The sequence below is a fragment of the Tuber melanosporum genome (genome assembly GCF_000151645.1).
Source record: "Tuber melanosporum whole genome shotgun sequence assembly, scaffold_149, strain Mel28".
In the NCBI taxonomy this organism is placed as follows: domain Eukaryota; kingdom Fungi; phylum Ascomycota; class Pezizomycetes; order Pezizales; family Tuberaceae; genus Tuber; species Tuber melanosporum.
This window is the reverse complement of record NW_003298807.1, coordinates 23574-39212: the sequence shown is the minus strand read 5'-3', so window position 1 is coordinate 39212 and position 15639 is coordinate 23574. Positions and strand designations below refer to the sequence as shown.

General features: G+C 42.3%; 2 protein-coding genes; both read left to right on the top strand.

Annotated features, from left to right (window-relative positions):
• Positions 1–74: 74 nt before the first annotated feature.
• Positions 75–3326, top strand: GSTUM_00002917001 (uncharacterized protein). XM_002836481.2 has 6 exons: positions 75–448; positions 502–1882; positions 1957–2143; positions 2225–2554; positions 2615–3006; positions 3057–3326. The coding sequence occupies exons 2-6, from the start codon at positions 1230–1232 to the stop codon at positions 3175–3177; spliced, it is 1683 nt and encodes a 560-aa protein (XP_002836527.1). The 5' UTR covers positions 75–448; positions 502–1229; the 3' UTR covers positions 3178–3326.
• Positions 3327–4478: 1152 nt separating this feature from the next.
• Positions 4479–7067, top strand: GSTUM_00002916001 (uncharacterized protein; the record flags this gene model as incomplete). The annotated part of the gene is made up of 7 exons (XM_002836480.1): positions 4479–4793; positions 4866–5560; positions 5635–5758; positions 5924–6316; positions 6375–6643; positions 6675–6770; positions 6848–7067. The coding sequence occupies 7 exons, from the start codon at positions 4479–4481 to the stop codon at positions 7065–7067; spliced, it is 2112 nt and encodes a 703-aa protein (XP_002836526.1).
• Positions 7068–15639: the final 8572 nt, after the last annotated feature.

Genomic DNA, 15639 nt, shown 5'->3' with positions numbered 1-15639 from the left:
CATAACTCGGCGCATAGCTGCCACCCATACCCTCATGGATGGCTACCAAATCAACCCCGGGTGTTGAGGGCGCTCGAAAAATTCAATATCGTACTACCTATATTTACTAGGACCATCCGCAATCTCCATCAGACCTGTGATCTCCGCAGGGGCAGTTCGGGACCAATTCCTTGGGCAAATGGGACTCAATTAAAAACAGCACTAATGGCATCCGAAAGATTCATCGACGGAATGGATAATTGCTTTAAAGGGAAGCTTCATTGTATTGAAGGAGCGGACTGTGCGCGGAGTTGAGAGGTATAATATTTTGCAACATTTGGGTGATAGGAAATTGCCCAGAATACGCTACTTTCAATGCTTTAAGCCTATCAAAAGGTTTCCGATCCCTCACCACGTGCCCGGGACCTGAACCGTGGAAAATAGCTGCAGCCATCTAAAGAGAGATACGGTATTCATAGATATCTGTAGCCCATTTATAGAGTATATACTGACCGCCGAAAGACACCCTACGCAAGCGGACATGGATGAGGCATCAAAATCAGAGGAAAATATGGACCCTGGGTGGTCACAATCGTCAGAGAATTGAGAGTATCTTTCAGAGAGATCTGAGGTTAAGCGGAGCCATCAGCCGAGCTAAAAAGCTGTGTAATCTGCACACATATGAGGAGATTTGCAGAAGAGGATAGAGGCCAAATTCGCTCCTCCAGTTTCACATGACCATACACGGAGATTTCACTGAGAATAATTAATTGACGGCGTTTACACAGTCAACTACGTACTGTTGGGGACGTAATCGTCTTTGCAGCTGCGGAGACATAATTATGCATCATTTCTTGGAGGATCGCGGTGCTGGGGAAACTGTTACGAATACTTACGATTCAGGGGGTATCTGGTATAAAGGAAGGGTGTTTTCCCTTGTGATCAAACAGCAGGTCAATCAAGACTTGACATATTTTTACTTGCTTTGCAAACTTATTTATTTCTCTTCCCTCGCCTCCCTAATTATCCAAAACTGCTTCAGGGTGGAGATAGCCTGCTTCTCTTTCTCTCCAGACGGATCTGCCGCAGCACACTGCAAAGACTTTTTTCTCTTCCCTATAATCACAGGTTGGCTAAAGGCAGCGACACAAACACCCTACAACTCCATTTCAGAATTTAAATTATACTAACACTCAAGCCTCCACTAGGAGTCAGATACGATTAACAAGCGAATAGCTGGAAACACCATAATGGCATCGCCGGCACCCCAGAAACGAAAGGAACGCCGGCCGGTCGAAGATGGAGAATTAGTAAAGCGTCAGAAACAGAACAACTCTCGCGAGCCACCCAAGGACATCTCCCTGCAGGACATTGGCGGCAGAGAAGAGGTTGTCGACGATCTTTTGAAGTTTATGACTATGCCTCTAACCCACCCAGAGGTTTACCTTCATACTGGAGTGGACTTGCCTCACGGTGTACTTCTCCATGGACCACCTGGCTGCGGAAAAACTATGCTAGCAAATGCTATTGCCAGAGAGGTTGGGCTACCATTTATTGCCTTTTCCGCACCCTCAATCGTATCAGGAATATCGGGAGAATCGGAAATGAAGCTAAGGAAACTTTTTGAGGAAGCACGGGAAATAGCCCCTTGCTTAATGTTTATGGGTGAAATAGACGCTATAACACAGAAGAGGGACAACACCCAGCGGGATATGGAGAGAAGAATTGTTGCCCAGGTGTTGACCTGTATGGACGATCTCGCATTGGAGAAGACTGGTGGGAAACCTGTCATGATCATTGGAGCAACAAACCGACCCGACAGCCTAGATCCAGCATTGAGAAGAGCTGGAAGATTTGATAAGGAAATTTACCTTGGTGTGCCAGATGAAGTTGGAAGAGAGAAGTGCTACCCCAGATTACCCCTGATATTAATTTCTCAAGTATGTACTAGTTTACTAATTATATCATGTCTAACAGGATCTTGAGGATACTATGTGAGAAGTTGAGGTTAATAGGGGATTTTGACTTCAAAAAATTGGCCAAAAAAACTGCCGGGTTCGTTGGAGCTGATCTAAGTGCTTTGGCCAGAGAGGCCGGCATGGTAGCAATGAGACGAATCTACGAAATCCTTGGAAATCCATCGGCGGCTACTGACCCTTTGGAGGTAACAACCACCGCCCAGTCAGAGTCTCGGAGCTCAATTCAATGCTTTCTCAAAGCATACCCAGATAGGCTTACCGAAAAGCAACTGGATCCGCTCTATATAACGTTCCCAGATTTTTTAACCGCCCTTACGAAAACCCAATCTTTAGCTAAGAGAGAGGGTCTTGCAACGGTCCCTGATGTTACCTGGGCAGATGTTGGGGCTCTGGAGTCACATAAGGCTGAATTGCAGATGGCCATTGTGCTGCCAATCAAGAAGCCGGAACTTTTTGCTAGTGTGGGGCTCACTGCGCCGTCCGGAGTACTTCTTTGGGGCCCTCCAGGGTGTGGTAAGACCTTGCTGGCAAAGGCCATTGCAAATGAGAGTGGGGCAAATTTCATAAACATCCGGGGTCCGGAATTTATTAATAAGGTTTCAATTTCGATTTCAAAATCCTACAATTGTAAAGCCATCTACTGACTACCACCATAGCACTTCGGAGAACTAGAGTGGGCTGTCCGTCATGTTTTCTCACTCGCCCGAGCTTCCATTCCATGTGTTATCTTTTTTGATGAGTTGGGCGCCCTGGCTCCCCGCCACGATGATAGTTCCTCAGAACCCTCTTCTCGTCCAGTCGATACTCTTCTAACTGAATTGGATGGCCTCAATGATTGCAAGGGAATCTATATCGTTGCGGCAACTAATAAACCAGACTTCATTGATCCAGTAATACTCAAACCAGGAAGGTTAGATAAGCTTTGGTTTGTGGACCTTCCAAATGCCGAGGGAAGATTAGAGATCCTGAAAATTCTCACGAAAAAGATACCCCTCTTTAACGTCGATTTAAGAGCTATTGCAGAGAGTGACAGGTGTGAAAATTTTAGGTCAGTCTTGCTCAATACACCCTCCTTCTTCCATACTGATATTGTGTTAGCGGCGCTGATCTGGCGGTGCTGGTAAGGGAGGCCGCGAGTCTGGCTATTCAGAAGGCTAGCTTGGTAGATATCGTTGAAGTTGAGGAAGCGGGGGTGTCGGCGACCTCTGTTCCAATTTGAGGGGGGCATTTCAGGAAGGCGTTCGGAGACGCCGGTCCCTTGGCATCGGAGAAGAGTGAAGAGCGGCACAATAGATTAGATGTTCCTCCCATGCGGTTTTTTAATAATATACCGGTATGGTGCTAGCACCTTAGAACCGTCCCCCAGTGCCACCCAAAGTCAGTACAGCCGCACCTAGCTATAATGAACGCCAAGAATCAAGACCCCAAAATCTCGTTCACTAATTTTTACTACGGGCGTTCACTACGGAGGTACAGCTCCTAGGTTTTGTATGTTACACGCGCAGAGGGTGTGGCACTCTAGGCTTGTGGAACGTACAAAACTTATGAGCTGTGCCTCCGTATGGCAAACTGTCCTCTGCAGTAATTTCACTAGCTTGACTGGGAGGAATTGTTCCTTATAGCCAGGGATTCATTATAACGGGGTTCATTATCTAGGTGTGACTGTATACTAGTTCTAATGCAGTATGTGACCTTACTATCTTAGACAATATATTGGCATATTACTCAGCCAACCCTTTTTTACTACGTGCGGGCGCCAACCCCCCGGCTCAACCCAAATTTTGCCTCAATTTTAAGAGCTATTACAAGTTCGGAAGGAATCACCTTCCAGATTAAAATCTACTCTATAAATGTTTTCTTTTCATGATTTACGATCATGGTACGGAAGGAATAAGTGAAGTAATGGCATGCAATGTTGTTTGTCGAAAAGTTGGGAAAGTTTGGTTCTTGTGAAAGTTGATTCTAAGGTGCCGGTACCATACATACCCTGGAAGTTGTTTCATGCACTGGAAAGATCCGAGGTCAAACGAGGCTATTAGCCATTTGAAAAGCTGCGAAGCTTGCACACATACTGTACGAGGGGATGAGCGGAAGAGGAAAAAGGCCAGATTCGATCCTTCCTTTTCACGTGACCATACACCGGCAATTGTATACTCTTGGGGGGGGAATCGTCTTTGCAGTTGTGATGTAATTGTGCATCATTTTGTGGAAGATTGGGAAAACTGTTACGAATACCTACCATTCAGGGGGTATAAAGGAAGGGTGTTCTCCTCTCGTGGTCAAACAGCAGGTCAGTCGGGACTGGAGATATTTTTTACTAGATTCGCAAATCGGCCCATCCTCCTCCCTGCAGCTCCCGAATCGGTCGAAACGGGTTCCGGGTTGGACTACCCTACCACTATTCCGTCTTAAAGGCATGCACCACAACACGCTGTAAAGACTTTCTTCTCTTTCCTCTAATCACAGGTTGGCCAAAGGCAGCGATACAAATATCTCACAACCCCATTCTGGGAACAACGAATGCTCACAATGGCCGGCAACAGGCAATCCTTGAATAAAGGGCTTGAACGAAGGGTGCTTGCTATAGTTCGGAGGTATATTGACGAACATTCAGTTACTGAAGGAAATAACGGCTCTCTGTATTTGTCGGTCTCGAAGGTTTACCCATATGTTACCACGGACAGGAGTATGACAAGGCAGAGGAGACGGAATCTAGAGAAGATGATTGAAAAGGCCTTAGCCACAGTACGAGGTGAAGAGGCTAAGGCCGATGGTCTGGATAGTGACTTAGGTGAGATTGAGGAACTGAATGAAGAGGACCTGATAGGGCTGAAGGTACTGTACAACAATACCTGAAACATCCAAATCCAAAATCCAAAATTATACTAATGCTTAAACCTCCACCAGCAATCGAACACGGTTAATCAGCAAGTAGCTGACAGCACCATACCTACATCGCCGGCACCCCAAAAACGAAGGGAACGCTGGCCGGCCAAAGATGGAGAACCAACAAAACGTCAGAAACAAGACAACTCTCGCGAGCCACCCAAGAACATCTGCTTGAAGAATATTGGCGGCAGAGAAGAGGTCATCAATGATCTTTTAGAGTTCATCGCCATGCCTCTAGCCCACCCAGAAGTTAACCTACATACTGGAGTGCAGCCCCCTTGCGGTGTACTTCTCCATGGACCACCTGGCTGCGGAAAAACTATGCTAGCAAATGCTATTGCCAGAGAGGTTGGGCTACCATTTATTGCTATTTCCGCACCCTCAATTGTATCGGGAGTGTCTGGAGAACCGGAAAAGATGCTTCGGGAACTTTTTGAGGAAGCTCGGGGAATAGCCCCTTGCTTAATGTTTATGGATGAAATAGACGCTATAACACAGAAGAGGGACAACACCCAGCGGGATATGGAGAGAAGAATTGTTGCCCAGATGTTGACCTGTATGGACGATCTCGCATTGGAGAAGACTGGTGGGAAACCTGTCATGATCATTGGAGCAACAAACCGACCCGACAGCCTAGATCCAGCATTGAGAAGAGCTGGAAGATTTGATAAGGAAATTTACCTTGGTGTGCCAGATGAAGTTGGAAGAGAGAAGTGCTACCCCAGATTACCCCTGATATTAATTTCTCAAGTATGTACTAGTTTACTAATTATATCATGTCTAACAGGATCTTGAGGATACTATGTGAGAAGTTGAGGTTAATAGGGGATTTTGACTTCAAAAAATTGGCCAAAAAAACTGCCGGGTTCGTTGGAGCTGATCTAAGTGCTTTGGCCAGAGAGGCCGGCATGGTAGCAATGAGACGAATCTACGAAATCCTTGAAAACCCATCAGCCGCTACTGACTCTTTAGAGGTGCCAACTGTTGCCCGGTTAGGTGGTTCAGCGAACATGGACATGGATCGAGTCGACTCCCCTCCACTATCAGCGCCAGTACTCGGGCCTGTTGCTCCGAAGTCAGGGTCTCTAAGCTCGATTCAATGTTTCCTTCGCGCACACCCACATCGACTTACTCGAAAGCAATTGGATCCACTCTATATAACGTTCCCAGATTTTTTAACCGGCCTTACGAGGATTCAACCGTCTTCCAAAAGAGAGGGTTTTGCAACAGTCCCTGATGTTACCTGGGCGGATGTTGGGGCCCTGGAGTCACATAAGGCTGAATTGCAGATGGCCATTGTGCTGCCAATCAAGAAGCCGGAACTTTTTGCTAGTGTGGGGCTCACTGCGCCGTCCGGAGTACTTCTTTGGGGCCCTCCAGGGTGTGGTAAGACCTTGCTGGCAAAGGCCATTGCAAATGAGAGTGGTGCAAATCTCATTAGCATCCGGGGTCCGGAATTGCTTAACAAGGTACCAATTCTGATTTTCAATAACCCGCTGTCGTAAAGCCACCTACTGACCAGTATAGTACATCGGAGAATCAGAACGGGCCGTCCGACAGGTTTTCTCGCGAGCCCAAGCTTCCATTCCTTGTATTATCTTTTTTGATGAATTGGATGCTCTAGCTCCTCATCGTAATGACAATCTTTCGGAGTCCTCTTCTCGTGTAGTCAATACTCTTCTCACTGAATTAGATGGCTTCAATGACCGCAAGGGAATCTATATTATTGCAGCAACTAATAGACCCGATATGATTGATCCGTCAATACTCAGACCAGGGAGATTGGATACACTTTTGTTTGTTGACCTTCCAAAATGCCGAGGGGAGATTAGAGATTTTGAAAACTATCACAAAAAAGACACCGCTCTCCAACAACGTCGATTTAAGGGCTATTGCAGAGCATAGTAGGTGTAAAAATTTCAGGTTAGTCTAGCTTGATACATCCTCCCGATACATCCTCCCGATACATCCTCCATCTCCTATTACTAATATTGTGTTAGTGGCGCTGATCTAGCGGCATTGGTGAAACGGGCCACGACTCTAGCTCTTCGAGAGTCCTGCTTCATAGGAGTTGGTGAAGTTGAGGAAGGCAAAAACCAAGTAGTGGTCACAATGGAGCATTTCGAAAAGGCATCCGCAAACATCAGGCCTTCAGTATCGGAGGATCGTAGAGAGCAGTATCAGGAGTTGGCAACTACATTTGGTTCGGAGGGGCAGTAGGAGCAAAATAAATTAGATCTTTCTCTCTTGTATTTTTAATACAACATACTGTACAGTCCATGCACCGGAGGTTATTACATGTAGGGGGGGGGGTTCATATACCAGATATTAAGGATAAGTGAGGCGAACTCGTTCCTATTGGATCATGGGTCACTTGGCCAGTGAGAGATTCAATATATTTTATCATAGAGAACTATACTGCGAGAACGAATAACTGCGAACAGGATCTACACTCTAGGTTGACCAGTGATGGCTTGATAAATACCCGTTAAAATTTAGTAAAAAAAAGCCGTCCAAACGCTTCCATATTCCAGGAGAATAAAAGTATGGTTTTTTTTAAGCTTTATTGCCTCTCGAGAAGAGGAGGGGGGTGGGGGAAAGGAGGCAAGGATGGCCTATCCCATGGACGGATGAGACATGCAGATTCACGGCCTTCCTAATATGGTAGCTAGAACCAAGGGTCTTGGCAGAAGATTGTAGTTAATTTGCTCACGTGATATCAAATTCAACCGAAAAGCCAATTCTAAGAATAATGCCATTTGTAGGAAAACAAACCAAAAGCCATCACAGAATAGTATGAAAATCGAAAAAGCACTTATTTCGCTTACAAAGAGGTATCTCACATAAAGTGCACCAAATACCTGTCTCACTTACCTTTATTTTTTGTAGAATCTCAGCCCGTTCACATATTGGCGGGAGGTTTTTAGGGTCGCCTTGACATTTTTTAAACCGGCAATACCAGCATTGGTATTTTTTATTCAGTAAAAATGTTTGTAGATGGGCACCAGTGATACGAAAAGAGAAAGGCGGTAAGGATGTCTTTGCTGGGACATAGGCATACGGGTTGGGTTTAGGGTTTGTAAGAAGAGGATGTAGCTGAGACCAGCCAGTCTCAGTAAGGGCAAGAGCAAGCTTACGGCGGAAGGCTTTATGCTCATACTTGGGGTTAACCAAGCGAGCAATGAGGTAGGTATTTGTAATCACCGTATTCAGAATCCAAAACCAGAGCGGAAGCCAATTACGTTGACTGGTTTGATGCGACAGATAATTACTTCAAAGCTGGTCGGCGATGTCGACCCCACCCATGTACTTGTTGTAGTCGTCAATGAGAGCTGGAATGGGCAGAGGATTTTGGTGTTCACTGTCTCCAAATGGCTTTCTTGCAGCTACTACTGTAACCGGTATGGGTACTCAGTTATTAGTTTGTTTTATGTTTTGTTTTAAGTATCGTTTGATACTTAGTTTTGTTTTATGTATTGTTTTAAGTATCGTTTTGATACTTGGTTGTTTTAAGTATCATTTGATACTTAGTTTATTTTATGTTTTGTTTTAAGTATCGCTTTAATACTTGGTTTGTTTTAAGTATCATTTAATACTTGGTTTGTTTTACCAAAGAGTATCTCTTGATACCTTTGATTAGTTTCTTTCATGCTAGACATGGACAAGATTTTGTGTATTTAAAGACCGCCTGATCCCACAATGGAAAAGGCAGACTTCGACAGACAGTATTTCAATATACTTGGTTGAACAGTTACTTCTTTGTTCCTCAGTACACCCTCGAAGCCTCCTTTAGTTCTCAGCTCTCGCCTCCTCTCTGGAAGAGCAGGCCACCTGCCAACTATCATATCTATTACCGATAACGTGATTAGCACTTTGCAAACACGTTACAACTGCATCGGAGCTGTTTTTTTTTGGTTTTTTGCGATTACTGAGAACTAGCTAACGAAGATTGTGAATTGTAGTTAAAAGAAAAACTGTATTATTGTTCTGCCATAGGGTAGTACAAACACTATTGACTATAATACCCGAGAGGTGATTCTATTCCAAAACCTTCGAGGTTATCTTTTTACTAATTGAAAAAGCAGAAGGGAAATCATGACACTTGGCCTAAGTAGTGCCAACAGTGCCAATTCTGTAGTCCCTCAGGTACCAGAATAAGGGAATATTGATAAAGTAATTGTCAATATAGATGTTAAACTAACTGGACAGGAATGGGAGGGTAAAAACAAGATGGCATACTGCCTGGGTGGTCGGGGAAAAGCCGCTTGAAAGTTTTTTTTCTTCTTCAACTAAAAGTTGTTGCCTACTGGAATTAAACAAGGTAAGAGAGCGTTCCTTGCTAATATTCGTATACTGATTGGTCGTTTTGATAAAGTCACTAACCTCATTCCCCACAGCACTAGAATAAAATAAAAACAGATACGTATATCCCTGGTCACAGAGAGCATAGATTTTATACCACTGATCTATTGGCTTTCAGGGCATTTTGATAGTGTATGCTGACTGGCCTTTACAGAGAACCATCATTTCATCGAATGAAACATTCAAGGATGGCCGGAAGTGTTCTTGGAAACGCTGGCGCAGGTGAGATGCAAGTGGCTCCAATTTACACCACTAGTTTACCCGATCATAAGTCTCATCTGGTGGTGAAATATGGAAATAACGTTTTATTTATTTATACCGATGACAGGACATGTTGTACATATTCGGATGTCGTATCTCCTGATTTCAGTGATTCTCAATAGCAGGTAAGGAATGTACCCCCATTCATATCTGCAATCCTATAAAGATTCGCAATTCTTCTACACTAATTGGGTACCAAGGCTGTGAGAAAGACTGAGGTTCTGAGACAATAAGTGGTACACTAGGATGTATAGCTGGAGGGTCGAGAATGGGTTGGTATGGTATATGCAGAACTGACTCTGGGTGGAGGATACTGGGTAGAATAGGAGGCATTGGTATAGATGGGCTAATAGTAACTGAGGAGTCTTGGTTGCCCTCAGCTGTTTGCTGTTTGATTTCTGCATAGCGGTTGGTATTGGTAATAATTTGGGCTAAGATATCATTTCCAAAAAACAGGTTGAAGAGAGCAAGCGGTTCAAGGTTGCTGCCGAATTCAGGTGGGAGAATTGGACTTGCTAGATGTGCCAAAAATGGACTTTCATATGCTTCGAATTCTGGGGGTTCGGGTAGGCTTTCCAGGATTTTCGCATTCTCTGCCGATATCTTCTTCACTTTCTCCTCTAGCCTCTTCGGTGCACTCTTGACTTTTTTTACCTGTGATACATAACTCAGTAATTATAGTTTCCAGCTATGTGCCCTCCATTCCACTATGTAACAGAACTTACCGAAATCTCTTCAGTTGGTTTACTTGTAGGAGGCCGTTTGCGGCTTTCCTTTGGTACTGTTATAATGTTTATTTCCCGCTTGCAAAGAACTGACTGTTGGGCTGAATCTATTTTGATCAATTTAAGTGGAATCACAATTATCTATGATCGTTTAGGTGAGGTTACAAGAATGGCTTACTAATATATGTTTTTTTTTGCAAGTACTAACCTAACTAGGAAGGCCATGAATTTGCATGTCTCATCCATTCATGGGATATCTCAGTGTCTTGAAATGAAATGCGACACATTAGATATAACTTAGATCCTGGGCTCCAGCTCCTCCGGAATTACACAAAAAGGATAAACATTGCAGTTCAATACACTTAAAATGATAAAAGCAAACCAACAAACACTCCAGAACTAAAGAAGTCATCTGGGTGGACGATTGAAGAAAATGGCACCTGCTCTAGATTAAATGTGGATTTACAGCTAGCCGTTTGGTTGTCAAACTATCTCACCCACTACTTCAGAATCATTACAGACCTTGAATCACCAACAGCTTACCTACCTTAAGTTATGATACCACATTTTTTAGGTAAACCCGAAATTGTACTTGGCCCTAAATGAGGTTGTTAGTGGAGTTGCTACACCTTAGGCTCCTGTTATCCAGGGACTGCAGACACAGAGAACTACCTTAACTCGACGTCAGGAGTGCCATATTGAAGAATTGAGAACTGTTTTTCTCATATGTAGCTATTGTGTGAACAGTACAGGAGGGGGTAAGCTGAATGATATACTGAAGATGTAATACTAGCAGTAAATTTAAGGGATATTAAGAGAAAATACACATTCTCTCTATAGTTCATATCGTGCTTGGACACAATATTAGGCATACTGCTGCAACTCAGAATTATAGATATCAACTAACTACTTAATTCAACAAACAATAGATACTCACCAACGAATTCACCTATTGAAAATGAAGAAACCAGGCCTCTAGGTAAGTGAAAGGTTAGTTAGTACTCTAGAATTAATTAATGAGTGGTTTTTTAAATATACTGATGAATTGAAATTTGTCTAACAGATCCAGTCCAGATATTGCCCAAAGCTAATTTCAAACCGAAAAAGTCTTCAGTATGGTAAACCAAGAACTCAGCCCCAGTGATCATATACTTGTGAGTATAAGATTAAAGTTCTCCATTGGTGGACCCATGAGTGGATACCAGTTAGTAGCGCCGAACAGCAGGGAGAAGCTCAGACTAGTTCATCTAAACTCCAACTACCATTTATTCGAGAGGTTTCAGACCGCTTCATAGTACCCATTACGACATTGCATGATTGGCGTAAAAATCATAAAATAATTGTAGATTCAAAGCAAGGAGAACGGTGTTTTCGAGAGAGTAGGAAATACTGCAAGTAGACTGCTTTGGAGGAAATCTTATATGCAAGATATCAGAAGAGAAGGGAGGAGAGAAAAACCAGTACGAAAATTTTGGGTTAATTGACAAGCATACCAAGTTTTTTGTGAGGCTTATCCAGATCAAGATCCTCTTGAACTTAGCTTTTCAACTAGCTGGCTTTTAGGTTTTCTCGTACATCATGATATTTCTTTATGATTTACAACAAACAAATCCTAAAAGATTCCCGTTAACTATCTCAAGGTAATACGTAATTGGCTCCAGTTTAACCACTGTAACTCCCAAGTACGACCCAGATCCAGTGATAAGATAAGAGATGTGGGAAGGTACTGGCTACACTCAATAGTCAATAAGGACAAAATTCCACTACTCTTTGAATTTCTTGATGGACAGACTTATGCAGATAAGGGGAGTAAATCAGTACAGATAAAAGGAACAAGCAGTAGTTGGGATAAGCAACAGACTACTCTCATTCTCTCAATATTTGAGAGTGGGAGATAAGAGATTAAGCCTTTAATAATCTTTAAAGGTAAACAAAGTTATGAGGCATCCTAAAAATCGCAGTATTATATTCCAAAACGGGAGGAGAAAGAAAGATAATATAATCCACGAGTTTCTACAAAGTGGAATGAGACTGCCTATGCAAAGACAGATATTTAAGTTGAATGGATTAAGAAAGATCTTGTTCCTGCCCTCTCACCAGGTCCCCGAATGCTCATCCTTGATGTGGCCAAATTTCACTTTACTCTTAAAGTTCTAGATACATTACGATCAAACAACATTGTCCCATCTCTTATACCAGCAGGTTGTACTTCATTAGTACAGCTATTGGACATCGTCATAAACAAACCATTTAAGGATACTCTTTCCAATATTTTTGATCAGAAATTGGACGAATACGAAGAAAACCACCAAATTAACCTTCCATAAATCTCTCTTTCTAATGCTAATATTATTGCTGAGTGGAGAGTCCTCGTTACTTGGGCTCTTGGTGAGGTATGGGAGACCTTTAATTCTCAGTACCAAGACCTTGTCATCAACATATTCCGGAAGCTGGGCATCACACTACCAGTTGATGGATCCTGCGATTATAAGCTGTCTGTAAAAGGAATAAATTTCTCACTATTACAGGTCAGTGATTGGAGCTGGAGGAGAGCACAAATGGAAGACTCTAACTTTCTCAACTCCCAGGCAGTGGGGTGGCCCAGGGCCTAGAGAGATCCAGGGATGGTAGGAGGAACTGGAAACTGGTGTGTCAATAGAGGAATCATTAGAGCTACAGACTCGGATAGTACAAGATGTTAAGGGTAAGTGAGGCGAACCTTTTCTGGTTGGTTCATAGACTAATCAGCCAACCAAAGAGTCGAATATCAAGTACTCTCTGTACAGGGAAGATAGTGGCGGAGGTGAGTATGGTGGAAGATTTTGGGTTTGGATATATTGGTGGATCTAGATACTGGGTTTTGGCGGTGGGGTTTTTAATACTCAATGCGCGTACCGGTGAGCAGTTACTAGTATGAGCATGTATGGAAAAACTAAATAGTAACCATTCAACCAAGTATATTGAAATACTGTCTGTCAAAGCCTGCCTTTTCCATCATGGAATCAGGCAGTCTTAAATTACTAGGCAGGGACAATCTGTATAGACTCAGAGTTGTCTAGGCCAACCAAGATTCGTTTCTATAGATAGAGATTATCTCGGAAGACTCGAAATACACTGATTTCATTTATCACTGCTAAGAGTATGGTGAAGGAGGTAAAGTAAAATAGAATCGTAAGAGCAATATTAGATCATTAAGGTCTCTTCTCTGTTGCTTGATGATATCTAAAAGCTTGGGAGGTACTTCGATATTTATATTCTACATCTAAGTATTCATAGACTATATCTATCTATTTTACAAACTATGTACCTCTCTAGATATAACTCGCAACGTTAGGTATTCTCTAAAGGTGCAAACACCTAGAGACTCTGAAAACCATCATATCCACTTCTGTAATTACAGTATTGCTAACTAGAAACTAATGTATTTGACTTGGTGTTGAGACACTTACTAGTTATGGGACACCAAATGAAATGTGACTACTTGATTGAAAAACTGTTGTAACTCAAACACTACTACATTATTTAAGCTACAAATTGGTATCCATAGAGCCAGTTTCCATTCCAATTTCTCCTATCAAATCTATTTTAATTGCACTAATGGAGCTATCTCTATGAGTTAATTTATTATAAGAGTAATAATTTATGATTTACTTATAAGTGCAAGTTTTTTGAGGTGAGAAAAAATTCTAAAATTATTCTACTTTCTGGCATGGGTAGAGGTGATTCTGGGCCACAATTGGCGAGTAGTAGCAGGTAGATTGGACTTCTGTTGGAGTCAATTCGTTAGATTTGCTGAAAGTGAAAATTGACTGACAGAAAAACTTACATTATGAGTGGCTTGATATGATTGATTCTCAACTATTTCTTCATCACTGCTGCTCTCAGAGTCCTCATCATCCAAGCTAGATGTAATAGCCTCTTCATTAAGGTTCAGATGTACCTCACTTCTTTGTCTCATCTTGGATTTTATCTTTCTCCTAACTAGAATTTTGGTTTCCTTGCGCTTTGCTGCAGCTTCAGCCTTTTTTTATCAAGTTCTGTACGCCCGTGATATAGCTTAGCCAAGTGCTTGGAGCTGAGTAGAAGTCTACCACATAGTTGTCTTCGATTAGCTTTAGCTGACTTTGCTAGTTGTTGGACTTTTACAACCTCTTTCTCAGAAATAACTTTTGCAGTATTGAGACTTCTAGCTTCTTTGATTTACTGGGTTAAGACGTCCTTGAGAACACTATTGATGCAAGTTTGCTCTATTTGGTGATTACTGTGTTCAATATGATTAAACTTGCTGACTCCAACTACTCTTCTAGCTAATAGATGAAGACCAGGGTATCAGATGGCTGATAGAGTCTTTAAGACTATATTGCCTGCAAGATAGGATCTCTTAGAATACGATTTTTGTAGAAAGGAATCAGCCCACAGGCATGCCAGGCTGACTTGATCATTTCTGGCAAAAAGGTCTTTTGTCTTTCTCTTTGAAGCATAGGAAAGATGTCCCTCTTCTTAATCATACTGTATGGGCCTTGCTGAGATATATAATCTTCAAGCACTTACTTATAATAGGTTGTAAGAGGACCAAAGATGCCAACATTGAGAGGTTGGAGAATATGAGTCGAATGGAAGGGAAGACAAAGAACATGAATGTTGTAGTTGATAGCATACTTGATGAACTCATAGTTCTCCACATGTGTTGAATTTTTATTCAAAACCAGAATACGATGCTGGTTGATACCTGCCGGAGGACAGGTTTGTGGTTCAAATACTTCCTAAAACTACTGAAAGGTGATATCAGTATTGGTGTAACCTTTAGGAGAGGTAGCAAAGAAAGCATCTTTCTTCTCTTCAATCTCAATATTCATGTGGTGTCCCATCAAGTTGGCATTTGCCTTAAAAATAATGAAAGGAGGCAAGACTTTAGCTCCTTCCGATATTGCTTCAACAACTATAACTCAATCATGACTACCATCTTGGATGATATTGAGATTTCAGTGTAAGATATGGCAAATCATGGTCCCTGCTTCTCCTAATCCAATATTGAATCTCTTCTCATTAGTATTCCAAGTGTCCTCATCCTCAACATAAAACTTGCATCCAATGTGATAAAAGCGATCAAAATGCATTTTAAAGGAGTTTAAGTCTATGGCCAGAGCCCTCTCCCTATTCAAACACCACTCTACTTTAGAATCGAAATCCAGATGATGACCCAAGAAGTAGCTCAATCAATACTCATCAACTTGGTTAATCAAATTCCGTGCATCAAGGAGACTTTGAACCATTTGATAGACATGTCTGCAGCAAGTTAGAAATCCATAGTCATCCCACTTTGTATTTCATACACTCAATGCTTCCTCCTCAGAGTTGGTGAGAAGATGCTGCCATTTGTGAGCTATCTTTGCTGGTGTTGAATGTTACAAGATTCGATTATGTAGTAAAGATTTTACTATATC